The sequence below is a fragment of the Coturnix japonica genome, chromosome 5 (assembly GCF_001577835.2).
Source record: "Coturnix japonica isolate 7356 chromosome 5, Coturnix japonica 2.1, whole genome shotgun sequence".
Lineage (NCBI taxonomy): Eukaryota > Metazoa > Chordata > Aves > Galliformes > Phasianidae > Coturnix > Coturnix japonica.
Genome location: NC_029520.1, coordinates 3,022,551 through 3,036,800, shown reverse-complemented (window position 1 = coordinate 3,036,800; position 14,250 = coordinate 3,022,551). Strand labels below are relative to the sequence as shown.

General features: G+C 40.6%; 1 protein-coding gene across 2 annotated transcripts; it reads left to right on the top strand.

The window, feature by feature from the left end:
• Positions 1-526: 526 nt before the first annotated feature.
• Positions 527-13,220, top strand: LIN7C (lin-7 homolog C, crumbs cell polarity complex component). Of its 2 annotated transcripts, none has more exons than XM_015863448.2 (5): positions 527-654; positions 4,879-4,997; positions 6,017-6,088; positions 6,428-6,637; positions 9,690-13,220. In XM_015863448.2, exons 1-5 carry the CDS (start codon positions 618-620, stop codon positions 9,843-9,845), a joined length of 594 nt encoding a protein of 197 aa, XP_015718934.1. In that variant the 5' UTR covers positions 527-617; the 3' UTR covers positions 9,846-13,220. The 2 variants fall into 2 exon arrangements, with proteins under 2 accessions (XP_015718934.1, XP_032300850.1); XM_032444959.1 differs by lacking the exon at positions 527-654 and adding an exon at positions 1,255-1,282.
• Positions 13,221-14,250: the final 1,030 nt, after the last annotated feature.

Genomic DNA, 14,250 nt, shown 5'->3' with positions numbered 1-14,250 from the left:
GAATTCCATTGGTATGACCTTTTCATTGAAATGCACACATGACATCCTTCAAACTGAGAGGAGCTGGCATTAAAATGAATTGCAGAATGGAGGGAGCATATCACCATCACATTAGCTGACATTTGGAGGCCTGTCGAGAACCCTTCTCTTTCAGAGCTGCAAACACAGACTAAATCAAAGCCAAACGGGCAGAGCTAAGTCTGTAGAATAAGTTAATGTATAAATAAATGTGCCGGTCTCCTACTCTCTTCCAGAAAAAGCCTGAGTACGTCACTTATCTCCCATTTAATGCAGACATTACGTGTGGGGTTGACACTACGTGTAGATAAATGTGGCAGGAGTGGATTTATATAGAATTCCATCTCCAGGGGCACTCGTGGCACATGAATAGATACGCGCTCCCGTAGGAGGTGCTTCTTGTGTGTTAACAGGGAGTAGGAGTGGTTAAGCGTGTTGTAGCGAGGAAACACGACAAACATTAGCTATGTCAGCCAAGACTGCCTTATTTAAACCCTCGCAGGACATGGCAGCCGCCGCCATGGCAACAACAAGGCCGCGCCTCGCTTCTTCTTCCGTCTGGGTTGCGTCACTTCCAGCACCGCCCGGACGAGGACAAGATGGCGACGTTAGGTGAGCCGGTGCGTTTAGAGCGAGGTGAGTACGGCTTCTGCAGCGAGGTTACGTTTCCCTTTTCTCTGTGGATACGTGTTCCTTTCCCATTCCGGCTGCTTCAGCCGCTGCCTCGGTCCCAGGGTCGGACTCCAACCCGTGGGCGGCCTCTGTGCGCCTGATCTAGCGGCGGGCAGAGGGGGGTGAGCAGCGCCGTGCGGCAGATACTTGATGAACTTTTACTCTGTCTCTTTTCTTTTCGCCCCCGATTATTTCTGTGTGTTAGCTGGGCCTGATTCTGCTTCTTTGTCGTTTTTGGTTTTGTTTTTTTTTTTTCCTCTCGGGTTTCTGTTGGTTTTCATGGACGCTCTCGCCTCCGAATTTCCTGCCAGCTCGTTGTTTTATAATCAGCATAGGACTCGTGCAGGAGCCCTTCTAAACTTGTATGAGTTCTGCCTGGTTCTGTTGTGTCCTCACAGTTTCGTTTGTGTCGTTAGTGTGGTGTGGCATTTAGCTCCAACCACTAGGGAGGCGGATAAGGCACAAAGTCTAGTTGTGTGCTTTTTCTGTGGTGTCTTTTTTATTTATGGTGCCTTTTATAGAGCACTTCTAAGAAATAGTAGCAAACTGCCTTCGGTGTGTTTGAGAAAGAAAGCAGTTATGCGGAGTGCAGGTAATTGGATGAGCTGAGTGTTTTCTCCTTGCCATCCCCTCTGAGTCCACTCCTCAGAGTGTTTCGTTGTAGATGTGTAACTTGTTTGTGTAGCATCATCACACATCACCACAGAACTCAGCTGTTTGTGCCTAACCCTCCTTCCCCCTCTGCAAGCCAATCACTTATGATGTGTGAGAGAAGGTCTGTAAGCAGGGACTTATGTAAGAACCTTGCTTCCCACTCGGCAGCTTGTCAAATCACCCAGCTTGTTAATTAGGGCAGCTGCTTTGGCAGTTGATTAGCTGCTTTTGCTTGGTCTGTGGAGTTAAACCTCAGGCAGCATCTTCCTCCACCTCATTACCCTGCCACTATGCTCTTGCTGTGAAAACAAATCTGTGGGGTTACTTAGGGATCATTGGAACAAAAGAGCTGTTAGTTTTAATGCTTTTTCTTCCTTTTTTTTTTTTTTAAAGGGAGCACAGTGTAATGGGCCTATAAAAGGGAGAGCTTTATTTACAGAACTTAACAACTGCTGGGTAATTGTATGGGGTTGACTGCAGGTAACCTTACATCGAATCATTTTCAGCTCAGAAATGAGCATCGCTAATGTTGTTGGCATATAGCGTATAAAAAGAGAGGCTAGTGTAGAAAATGTGCTGATTTAAAATGGTTACCATATGTTTACCATATCAGGGCAATTGAAAATTCTCCCCGTCTGTTCCTTCTTCCAAGTTTCATCACAGAAAACTGCTACCCAAAGTTACTGGAGTGCAGGGATGTAACAATGCTGAGCATTTACAAATTACTCTCATGGTTTGATAGCAGTGTGTGGTAAATCTATGCGTATCTTAGGCTATTTGAACACAAGCAGTAGAAGTGGCTCCTCAGGAGTGTTTGTGAGGACACTGTTTTCCCCCGTGTTTTGTTCACACATCAAACCATGGAGTGGTGCCATTTCAATGTTGCTGTATTTTTTTTTCCACCACATTGTTTTAGTTTAAATGCATTTTCCTTTCAAGACTTCAAATGATTATCCTGCAATCACAAAAAAAAACAAGCCCAAAATAAACAACAACCAAAACTTGACCAGCTGATCTAAAAACACTGAAAAGATTAGAAATTTTCAATTGTGTGATGGTTTATGATGAGGTGTTGTTTGTTTGCCTGTCTTTTATTGCTTACCTCTGGATGGTTCTGTATTCTTCCTTGAAATCCACCATGGAAACAGTACTCATGTCTGTGTCTGGTTCTGATCAGTTGGCTGTACTGTAATGGGAACTGAGGAGGACAGCTTTCAGCTGATGACATTCTGACTATAGCTCATGAGGAAGGAGTCTGTGTCAGCAGGATAGTCGATCATCTTCCCTTTCTGCACACAGCTGTAAGAAGCGCTTTGGATTTTTGCATCTGTAGTTCAGTCCTTTGGGCTGACAGCTGTTTTAAAAATAAATAAATGCATATTCTGTTTTAGTTTCATCTAGCAGGAATCCACTCCGTGTCCAACCTATGTGTATTCTCAGTACCTTGACAAGCTGATTCCCAAACTAGCCAATTTTGCCTTAGGCTATAAAAGGCTGCACAGTTGAATTCAGCTCTTAGGAGATCCGGGTAGGAGCTGTGCTCAGTTTATTGAGAAAACATCGAGGTTATGAAACAAGGGCTATTGGTGAGTGGAGTTATTGAGTGCTGGTTACTGCAGCTGCTCTTTTGATTAGTAGAGTTCTGTCCCTTTTAACATTTCTTAGTGTTCTAATCAAACTGTTAGATAACTTCATACACATTACAGCTTAACATGATTCATAAACCACAGGCCGTGAGAGCTGCTGTGTGGAATCGTGCTCTTTGTATGCCTGGAACAGTCATTTGTCTGCAAACATCTGTGAGTGTTTGATAGTTGTAATTTACTTAGCAGACTTTTCACATATATATGGAGCGTTGCAGGATTGGAACTGCTGCTGTTCCCAAAGGATGTGAACGGCTTCTTCCTTCCATTTGTTGATTGTTCTGCTGCAAGCTGTTCAGTGCAAGATTTCAGGAGATTAAAGAGATCTTGTACTACTGATGCTAAACATAGGGTTTACTGAGAATACTTATGGATTTACATAACTAAGATAGAGAAATGAACAATCACACCTCTGCTGTCTTTCATTTCACCAAACGTTTTGTGAGCCAAATTCAATGCCAAATGTGTGTTGGGAAATCAAAAGCATTTTTTTCATTCTGTAATTTTTGTACAGATTGCAAGTATGCAGCAAACACAGCAGACTTGGAGTTAGCAATAGCCGGGGTTTCAAATGTGATGCGTATTTGCTTAGATACCTGATCCTCTTAACAAATTGAAAATGCTTCCTAAATAGTGAGGATGAACTTGAGCTCTCATCTGAAGCAATGCGTGCGACTGCAACTGTAATATTCGGGTGCTGTTCCATGAGTGATTTACATCCTGTCTGTGATACAAACACAGCTTTAACTGTGCTGGTGGATGACCAGTTCAAGAAGTTACATCATACCATCTTTAAATGACTCTAGCGGCTGCTATGAGTGTCTGCGAGATATCTAACTGATGCCTTACAGAAGTGGGCAGCATGAACTGTGGGTTGTCTTCTGTCAGTGCACCTCAATTTCGGAGTGTAACAAGATAGACATTGGTCTTGAAGTTTGTGGTGGCTGCTTGTCTATTTAGTGGCATTACAGCAGCACAGAAGATGTTCCACGTGAAAAATGATTCCCTGAAGGTTAATTATGGAAAAGAGGAAGTAATGTATTTAGGACATAATCATGCTCCAGACTTCATCTTCTAGAATGATCTATGCCTTATTTATGCGGTAGATTAATCACTGCTTCTGTCTGCCTTTCTGATAACGAAGATCATAATGTCTACCTGCTTTTCTGAGAGACTGTTCTACTGCTATTCATGGACTTAACGTGATTCAGAAGAATGGTCACTCTAGAAATGTAAGTGAGGAATATTAATCCTTGCTACTCTTGAAGAGCTGCCTGCAGAACGCCGCATAGCTTTGATGCCATGTTTGATGCCCATCTTGCTCGGTACTGGTCTGAAATCAAATTCTTCAGATGAAATTTTGGTTTCACTGATAGTTTTGGTCTTTCAGGACATGTCAAGAAATGAGGAAAAAATGTTGAGTTTGGGGATCTTTACTACAGAACACTCAGCAGAGATCGTGGAGGAATTTGGGTTCTTTTTCCTAGCGCTTTGATACATCAGGCACATTGTAGGTGGAGGAAGTAAGAAAGTATTTTCAAACTGCTATGAGGTTTAATCAAGTTTTTACCATTCCAGCTGCTGTTTGGCATCCAATTAATATAATTACAGACTACTCATGCCCAAGTCAGCCTTTTTTGTAGGGAAAACATTGGGTGTATTTCTGGTAAACTAGTTTTTGAATGTAAAAGGTATGTTAGTTTGCTTGGTGATACTATAGATTGCTTTGACAAAATGATAGCCATACATTACATAAATTACGGAGTTTTATGCATACAAAACAGTGCTACCGCATTAACTTTGTTTAAAAAGCAAAAGCAAACAAAGCCACCAGTAGGATCTTTTCAGGCATTGCTCATAATGAACACTTCATTTTTGTTTTTTTCTGTAGATATCTGCAGAGCAATTGAATTGCTGGAAAAATTACAGAGAAGTGGAGAAGTGCCACCGCAGAAACTACAGGCTTTGCAAAGGGTCCTTCAGAGTGAATTCTGTAATGCTGTAAGGGAGGTAAGTTAACTGTGTAAGCAATTAGCTTGCATTAAAAGTGGTACCTTGAAAAGTGGAAGTGTTAATGCACTGAACTTCAAAAAACTGAATTTGACTTATGGAGCTTTATAGAAGACGGCTTATTTTTTACAAGTTGAGAAGAAAACAGTTTAGGGGTACTATAGGTGTGTTGTATTAAACAGTATCTGATAAACAAATTACTTCTTGGAGGTTATTTGGAGGTTATCTAGCTGCCTTGCTGGCAGGTAGTGCCCTGTTATCCTGTTGGCTGGTAAGAACGGGCAAAGTATAAATTGCCTTTTCTTTTAAGCTAGATTGGCATCATAGCTTTGCACACCTCATCTTCGTTCCTGATGCTCTTTCAGTAATTTGAGATGATTGAATGCATCCTCCTGTTGGTGGCGGTGATGGTGCTACCACTGCTGATAACACCTGCAACAATTTGCAAGATCTGTTTGTGGACGTGGAAGTCCTCTTGATGTTTTCATCTTATGAAGGACTGCGTTTGTTGTGTTAGCTACCACTAACCCAGTTAGCATTAGTATTCTTATGGCCTTTGTGTTTTCAATAGCCTTTATTTTCATTATGTATTCAGTTGGTTGCATCAGGTGAAGGGAAATACAGATTTGATTGTTGGGTGAGCTTTGAAGATCCACCCTTGCATAATTTTTCATGCACCCTTATGGAAAAGTCCAATTAAATCAAATATGAGAAGTTAGTCACCCACATCTGCTGTCAGATGTTGTGGTGAGGTCTGTATACTTACTGAGTGAGAGGATTTGGGTTGAGACCTAGAATGTGTGTGGCTTATCTGAGCAGTAAAGATATTGAGAGAGTTGTTTCTTCATAGTATGGTAGATACTTTACTTGGCACCTTGCAGTGAATCAGGGAGTCATTTGCTAAAGGTGTTTGGTTTGGTTTTTTTCATGTATGCAGTTTTAAGTTGTAACTGATTGTTATGTTACCTAAGCAGAAAAATAACTCTTTTCACCGTGCTTAAGTTGTCTTATCTTTAAAGGTGTACGAACACGTATATGAAACTGTGGATATCAGCAGTAGCCCAGAAGTGAGAGCTAATGCAACAGCGAAGGTAAACGCCAAACTTGAGTAAAATGTGTTAATTTGTTACTTTAGAAGCAGAGGAAAGGTATTTAAAATCCAGAAATGTATTATCTAGATGTTTGGTCAAATAGATAAACATATGAGGTCATTAAAAGGGATAACAAAAGACATTTTTTAAAAGTTTTTTCCACTTATATTGTCTTCGTTGAGTTCTAATTTTTTTTTTAATCCCGATGTTGTTTAAGAAATTGATCTGATTATTCTTAATATTTTAGCACTTTAAGATGAAACTAATTTTTCAGCCTGCTCACTGTGTCAAGCTGAGGAGTTTGTAGTCGTGTAAATAGCAAGATCTTATTTTTTACAGGCCACTGTAGCTGCATTTGCTGCTAGTGAAGGTCATTCGCATCCCAGAGTGGTTGAACTGCCAAAAACCGAAGAAGGTCTTGGATTCAACATCATGGGAGGCAAAGAACAAAATTCTCCCATCTATATCTCCCGAATTATCCCTGGTGGTATAGCTGATAGGCACGGAGGCCTGAAACGTGGAGACCAGCTCCTTTCTGTAAACGGAGTGGTAGGAATTTTTTCACTTTCTATAGCAGTAACTACTTGTCTCCACTTGGGGGCATACGTAGAATATTCGTGGCACAAGCTTGAGGTTGTCTTTCGATCCTAGCAAAACTGCTTCTTATTGTCCTCTCAAGAACATCTTCCTTAGGTTTCTGAACCTAGTTCTGTGCAGTGAGAGTTCTTGGATTATGCTTTGGTTACATTTTTCAACTGGGATGGGTACTATTTATGTCAACGTTTCAAATTCTGAAAAGTTGTATAAATCTGGTAGGTCTTGTTCTGAAATAGTATTGAACTACCATTATGGCTTCCTGTTTTATCCAATTTGATGATGCAGGTTTTAACTTAGTTTTCTGCAGCTTCAAAGGTAAGTAGTAAATTATAATGCATGATGGTAGACTGAGCAGGGGCTCTTTGTCATTATCCCAGTAGGAGCACTACTGCTTAATGAAAGCTGTAGAAAGATGGAAAAACAAGGTGGTGTTATCTTCAGTTATCTTTACTTAAGTGCTATAAGCTTCAAAACCAAGATTTATGTTTTAAGGAGTGTGTGTCTGAGGTGCTGTTGGAGGTATTTATTTTTAACAGGTATCCTCTTCTGCTGAGTTGCAATACAAAAAGAAAAACAGAATGACTGGGAAGAGGAGGCTATGGGCAGGCTTTGATTTACAAGAGCTGCTTGTCAAATGCATGTTAATCTCAAACTTCTGGATTTATTTATAGAGGCTTCCATCATATGCTTAGCATTAATGTTCTCACAACTACATCTGCAAACTCAGTTTTATTTTAATACTGAGAGTTTAACTAAATGTTATACTCCTTAGCCTGAGTGTTTGTTTTTTTTTTGACATTTGAAAGGAATCCAGACTTGCTGGTTCTTGGTACTCTGGGAGGTGCCTGCTAGCGAAGAGCTCTGTCATGCTTGGCTCCTGAGTATGATGGGGGAGATGTAAGAGTAATCGTGTCCTTAGTGGTGCAACTATATGCAAGTTAAAAGAGGGATGATTTAGGTTGGATGTTAGGGGGAAGTTCTTCACTAGGAGAGTGGTTAGGCCCTGGAACAGGCTGCCCAGGGAGGTTGTGGATGCCCCGTCCTTGGAGGTGTTCAAGACCAGGTTGGACGGGGCCCTGGGCAACCTGATCTAGTAAAGGTGTATGTTTAGTGGCCCTGCTAGGCAGGGGGGTTGGAACCACATGATCCTTGAGGTCCCTTCCAACCCGGGTCATTCTGTGATTCTGTGATCCCTGGCCTAGCCTTCCTGGTCTTAGAAGGTGTCAAGGGACAGGTCAGCTGTCCATAAAGCGTCAGCTGTTTGAAGCCTTCCTCACATGCAGACCCTCACAAAGCAGAAACAACACCCCAAAACACTGATCATTTCACAGTAATCTCAGCTAACAATGGCTGCATCTGTGCATACACATACAAATAGCTATTGTAAAAATACAGTAAGAGAATAAAATACTGAGAGAAAGCAGGCTTAGAGGAATTAAATTGGTTTTTGAGGTTCACAGATTGATTACTGTCATCTGGATACATGGTGGACATTCTTGTAATTGCCAATTTAATTCTTAAGAAGTAACTTGCTGCTGCTGGATTGGCAGTGGGTGTGTCTTAAACGCTTCTTGTGTTGTTGTTTTATTTTTTTGCTCTTTTCACACTGGGGGTTTTAAGTGTACTCAAGAATTTTATGTGCTTTGGCATAGATAGCACAGAAACTTCACAAACTTTTTATTATTGGCTTTTTATTGGAACAACCACCACATCCACTTGAATAACAAACATGAAAACATTCAGATGTGTGTGTTGTCTGAGTCGGACAGAAGAGAAATAACTCGGGTGTTTGGTTTTTTTTGACAGTTACCTTTCTTTCTGTAAGTAACTTTGTAATAACGGGGAAACCCTCCAATCAACAGGTACATCACCTGCCTTCTAGCTTCTAATAGCACCAGTGGGAGGTAGGCTTGGGGTAGTCCCATTGTTGTTTGATAAGATTGGGAGAAATACGTTGTGCTGATAGAATATGTGCTACTTAGGAATGCATGTTTGGATGATGTTGCTGAGAATTGTTGCTTAAATGCTATAATCAGATGAATCTAGTAATAAATCCTGGGAGTTGGTTTAGTAAAGGGTTCACAGAATCACAGAACTGTAGGGGTTGGAAGGGACCTCTAGAGATCATCAAGTCCAACCCCCCCTGCCAAAGCAGGCTCCCTACACCATGTCACACAGGTAGGCGTCCAGGCAGGTCTCGAATATCTCCAGAGAAGGAGATTCCACCTCCTCCTTGGGCAGCCTGTTCCAGTGCTCCGTCACCCTCACTGTAAAGAAGTTCTTGCGCACATTCGTGCGGAACTTATTATTTAGGGTTATTTGTTTTTAATCTGTTCTGTCTTGTTGGGGGGGAGAGCATGGGGCTAGGTAGTTCTTAATGAGTTTACAGGAAGTTAATTTGAGTACCTTGCACTTCATATAAGACACTTACAGAGTGCTAAGATAAACAGCACGCTGCCTGTTATGGGTTCTGCTGCAGGTGTTCAGTAGACAGTGTTTTGCTTTGCTATAGCATAGGATAACATCAAAAAGGCAGCTATCTTGCAGTTGTCTGTGAGCTCTTGTCCTTAGTGAAATGTGAGATAATTTGAAGTAGCTTATTAGGCAAATTGAGGACAACTATAAAATACAAAGTGCATGACTATAGAAGAGAAGCCAGCTCAGCTTAAAAGACAAAGTGTTCTGAAGTTGTTGATTTGAGAGTTATTTCAAAATTGCTTGTTGTTCTACCCGTTTCACTTATCCGATGTAAATGTATGTAAAGACTTAACGTAAGCATAGCTAGAAGTTTTGCACTACTCTTTTTGGTACTGATTGGTGTATTTATCATCACTCTGGAGTGATTTGCCAGAGAATCAATCCCAAGCTTGGATGATGTTGTTCTTGTGAAGTTTTGAAACGTGGTTATTTCAGTTGACTATATAGACAAAGAAAAATGAAACAAGCATATTTTCACCATGTGTCTTCGCTAACATGATACTTAACAATGACTTATGCTTTGCAGAGTGTCGAAGGTGAACACCATGAAAAAGCAGTAGAACTACTGAAGGCGGCCCAAGGAAAGGTAAAATTGGTTGTACGATACACACCGAAGGTCCTGGAAGAAATGGAGTCAAGATTTGAAAAAATGAGATCGGCGAAACGCAGGCAGCAAAACTAACGTAGAATGCAATAACTTCAAGGAAATATATGCCCTTTACATTGTGTAGTTTGGTTTGACTCAGTCAGTGCAATGCCTGGGGTACATAAGTTACTGTCCATTGTCATAGAATTGCAGAATGAGTGAGGTTGCAAAGGACACTTGGGGATGACTTAGCCCAAGTCACCTGCTTAGAGGACGGTCAGCTAGAGCAGGTTGTTTAGGGCTGTGACAAGTTGGGTCTTGAGCATCTCCAAGGACGGGAACTCCACAAGATCTCTGGGCAACCTGTTCTAGTGTTTTGATCTCCCTAGTGCTAAAAAGATATGTTTTTCTGTTTAAATGGAGCTGCTTATATTATAGTTTACGGCTGTTGCCTCTTGTCCTGTCACTGGGTACTGCTGAGAAGAGTCAGTTTTTCTTCCTTTGTTTTAATTCTTCCGTATCAGGCATTTACACATGTTGTTAAGAACACCCTTGAGCCTTCTCCAATCTAGACAGTCTCAGTTGTCTTAACCTCTCCTTGTTTGTCAGATGCTCCAATCACTTAAATCAACTTTCTGGTCCTTCTCTGGCCATGATCTTGTATGCTTATGTCAGTCTTGTACTGGGGAACCCAAAGGCAGCCACATCAATTATGTCTCCTAAAAGACAAGTGGAAAAGAAGCATTGCTTCCCTTGACTTGCTGTAGACCAGTAGGCCATTGGCCTTTTTTGCAGCAGTGATGCGTTAGCGACTTATAATTAATTTGATATCTTTGTCTGCAAGGCTGTTTTCCAGTTGATCAGCCAGCAGCCTGTGCTGGTGCAGACTGTTCCTCTCCAGGTGTAAGACTTGCACTTTCTTTTGTTAAACGTTGAGCTTCTTGATTGTTCATTTCTGCAGCCTCCCAAGGTTCATTGGAACAGCATGCAGGGAGTGTACTCTGTCCCATCGCCCCATTGGCAATTAACCTGTTCAACACTATGGACCCTAGTGCTGACCTCTGGAGTACGTCAGTACGAACTTGCTTCCAGCAGGATTTTTTGCCACCAGTTGCAGCCTTTGGCAGTTCACCCGTCTTTTAAAGGTTTTCTATTTCCTTGTATTTTTCACCGTTTAAAAAGAATGTGTCCTTTCAAAGTCAGCTAGGGTACCCTGAGAAAAACATATGCATGTTGCTTTGAATGCATCTTTTTCACATTAGGAAAAGCATGCAAACAAGTTCAGGTTTTTCAAACGCATTTAACAAGACCAATTTCTACAACTGACATCACTTTTTTTTCCCTATTCTGTTTTTTCATTTAACATCTTCATCTTTCTTGCTGAATTATTTTGCAAAGCAGATTTTTATGTAGCAATATTTTGGCACTTTTCTTAAGAACGTGGTGTATATTAAGTACAAAATGTAATCGCGGTCAACTGCATAGCTGATAACAGTTACCAGGTTTTATAACGTTTTGGTGAAGACATTATTTTTACACTTCTGCTAAGTCATAATTTGTTACTCTGAAATTTTCTTACCTCACCTGTAAATAATGTACAATTGGTGTCCTCGTGTGATGACTTTGTAATAACTCACATTGACAAATTTGCAACGATCATTCCTGTAACTTACATTGTTTTGTACTGATTTTCATGCGGTTAAGGGGGGGGGAAGGCATTAACTGCGTTTGCAGTTCTGGGTTGACTGTATGTATTTTTATATTCAGAGTCTGAAGATATGTTAATGCTTTCAAAAGGATTTCAGGCATTTCCCTGACTTTCTGCTGTTTTAAAAAAGTTTATTTTAACGGTCATAACTCTTTTTGTGGTTTTAGTATGTCTTATTGTTATCATATCTACAGAGTAAACTGTACAGGACTTGGAGTAGTTAGTACCAAAATCACATATCATTGCATCTGTAAGAGTAAAACCTTCTGAGACTTGCATGTCAAGTAACCCTGGGGTGAACTTGTTTGGGGTTTATCACTGAACTGCTGCTGATTTGAAGGGCTCGTGGCTGTAGAAACGGTAACATTGACGTCACTCTAGAAGTCTATATGGAATGGTGCTGGGATGGTAATAAGAAGCCTCCAGGTTTAAGTGCTTCGTGTCTTTGCTCAAGACTGGTTGATGGTGGCGTGCCATTTAGAAAACCTTTATCTGGACAGAGGTATACTTCTTGGAACCTATCAGGTTTGATGCTGTACTTGCATACTTGATTTTAAAAGCTTCACTTTCTGGTATATATCTGTAATTAACTTGATTGTCTACTGGAGTCTGTTGTATGGCAGCTATGCGTGCATCCTAATTGATTTTTAACAGCTTGATTCTTAGAGGATTAAACTGAAAAGTGCAGTTCTGACCATGTGACTGTTCCCAAGTTTGTTCACATGGAGCAGAACGGTCCACTGTGAAATAATCAAGTATGTGAAAGAAAGTAAATGGTTAAGGATCTAAAAAAGACAGCATGAAGTCTGTGCATTTTCAGTTGACTTGCTGGAGAAGAAGAAATGCGATCACTACAGGCCAGTGAGAAACACATTTTCCTTTCTGCATGTTTGTAAGCATGGTAAGCCTGCAAATAGAAGCTGGGATTTAAAAGATACTGAGAGTTTGAAAATACAGTATAAATATTTAACAGTTAGATGACATTGAGCACTGAATTGCATGGTTTATTATCTGTCATGGGCCTGTATCTAAAGGCCTCATGTCACTGGTAGGACCGTGCTGTTTGAATTGTATATTTTTATGGAACAACTGATGTTTAAAGAACTCAGACCAAAATCTCTAGATAGCGCAGTCGTGGGTGTGTTTTAATTTAATTGTAAGATAGTAGAGACTTGTTTTAGAGCTATATAAGAATATATATATATATATATATATATAAAAATATTAAAGGTATGGATGCGAGGTAGAAATGTGGTTTTTTAGGACCTGTATCCCTCGGTGTTACTGAACAAAGCAGTGGTATCTGTTACTCTAAGGTAACTTACTTTAGTGTAGCTTGAGCTGCTAAATGCAATAGCATTGTTATTCTGAAGTGTAGCCTGTGGATACAGCTTGTCATCCACTACAGCGTGAGGGGAAGGGTACCTGGGCATATAAGTTGTAGCGTTAAATAAAAGGCTTTTTAATTGCAATAACAACAAAATGATAAGCAGAAAACTCATTAACAGTCATGTTTAGTACTATGAAAACCTATAACAGTAAGGAAAGGGTGGATTAAGGTGCACCAACAAGCTTAATTTCTTTTACTACTGAGCAGTGCCTGTACTGTGTTAATATGCAGTCCCTACACACTTGATATCTTTGGGTATGCAAACAGTTTAAGACGAGATATCATTTCTGCAGATAAGTTCTGCATCTGTTGCTGCTGTGAGGGATCTTTGGGTTTTATCAACAGAACAAATAAAAGTTTCTCATGCATTGTTTTTGTGTATATATTTTTTTCCCCCTGAGTTTCCATATTTGGTACTCTTTGCAGACAGCTGTAGTTGGGTGTTTATCATCTCTGCGGCGTAGTGTAAACTCTGCGTGGGTGGGCGTGCAAAGTAAAACTTCATATCCTGGTTTTTAGTTTTTCCTGGTTGCTTCTGAACCTTCCTTTTGTCAGAGAGATGAGAATTGGCGCGCTGTAAAGCACATGCGGTATCTTGGACCTCCTGTGTTTCTGAGACCGTCTTAGTTTCCACTGCGTGAGCTTCCATGGTGTATGTTATTCTGAGTCAGATATTATCTTTTAATTGTTTGAAGCAAGTATCTCTGGTAATGAGGTGTTAAATATCTGTAATTCCTTGCTGAAAGACTTTGTGAGGTCTATAAGAAAAATGTGCCTGAAGTTATGAACCAAGATAAAGGCGGGAGAAATGCTTCAGTTTGGAATGCAAAGGGATTGTTTTTTTTTCACAGGGGTAGGCTGCATTGCAAATTGACAATATGCAAAAAATCAAATAAAAATCATTTATATAAGAATATAGGAGGTGGATAACAGAAGTGGAACTGAGACCACGTTTTCAGTTTGGTTTTAAAAATGAAAGGTTTCCGTGCTCTGTCTACCTCTGTTCTACTTCACTGTGGTTCAGATTCATAGAGAAATACTGAAAAAGCACAAGTTGCATATCTGAGGCTGGCTGCGTATTAACACAAAGAGGCAGCCTGACAGACTGCTGTGTTCCTCTTACCTTTTTGTATTCAACTGTATGCTTGCTTGTGTTGGCATTCGCTGTTTTTTGGCTGTGCATTGAGCAGATTCAATTTGGTATCCTCGCAGACACCAATTACGACTTAGTTTTTTGAGCTGATTTCTGTTGCCTGTCTAGCATTAAAGGAACTGTGCTGGTGCAAGGAAGGGTGTGACCATGGTGGACAGACCAACTGCTTGAAGTTGCATGGAAGCCGAAGGTGTGGAACAGACCAGGTTTCTGTGATCCTTTGTCTCGTAAAATCTTTACTGGAAGCTGC

Bases quoted from the DNA above. Each gene is read 5' to 3' on its own strand.
- LIN7C (XM_015863448.2), top strand. From the start codon at position 618: ATGGCGACGTTAGGTGAGCCGGTGCGTTTAGAGCGAG. The intron at 655-4,878 runs GTGAGTACGGCT...TTTTTTCTGTAG, and splicing joins GCCGGTGCGTTTAGAGCGAG to ATATCTGCAGAGCAATTGAA. The intron at 6,089-6,427 runs GTAAACGCCAAA...TATTTTTTACAG, and splicing joins GAGCTAATGCAACAGCGAAG to GCCACTGTAGCTGCATTTGC.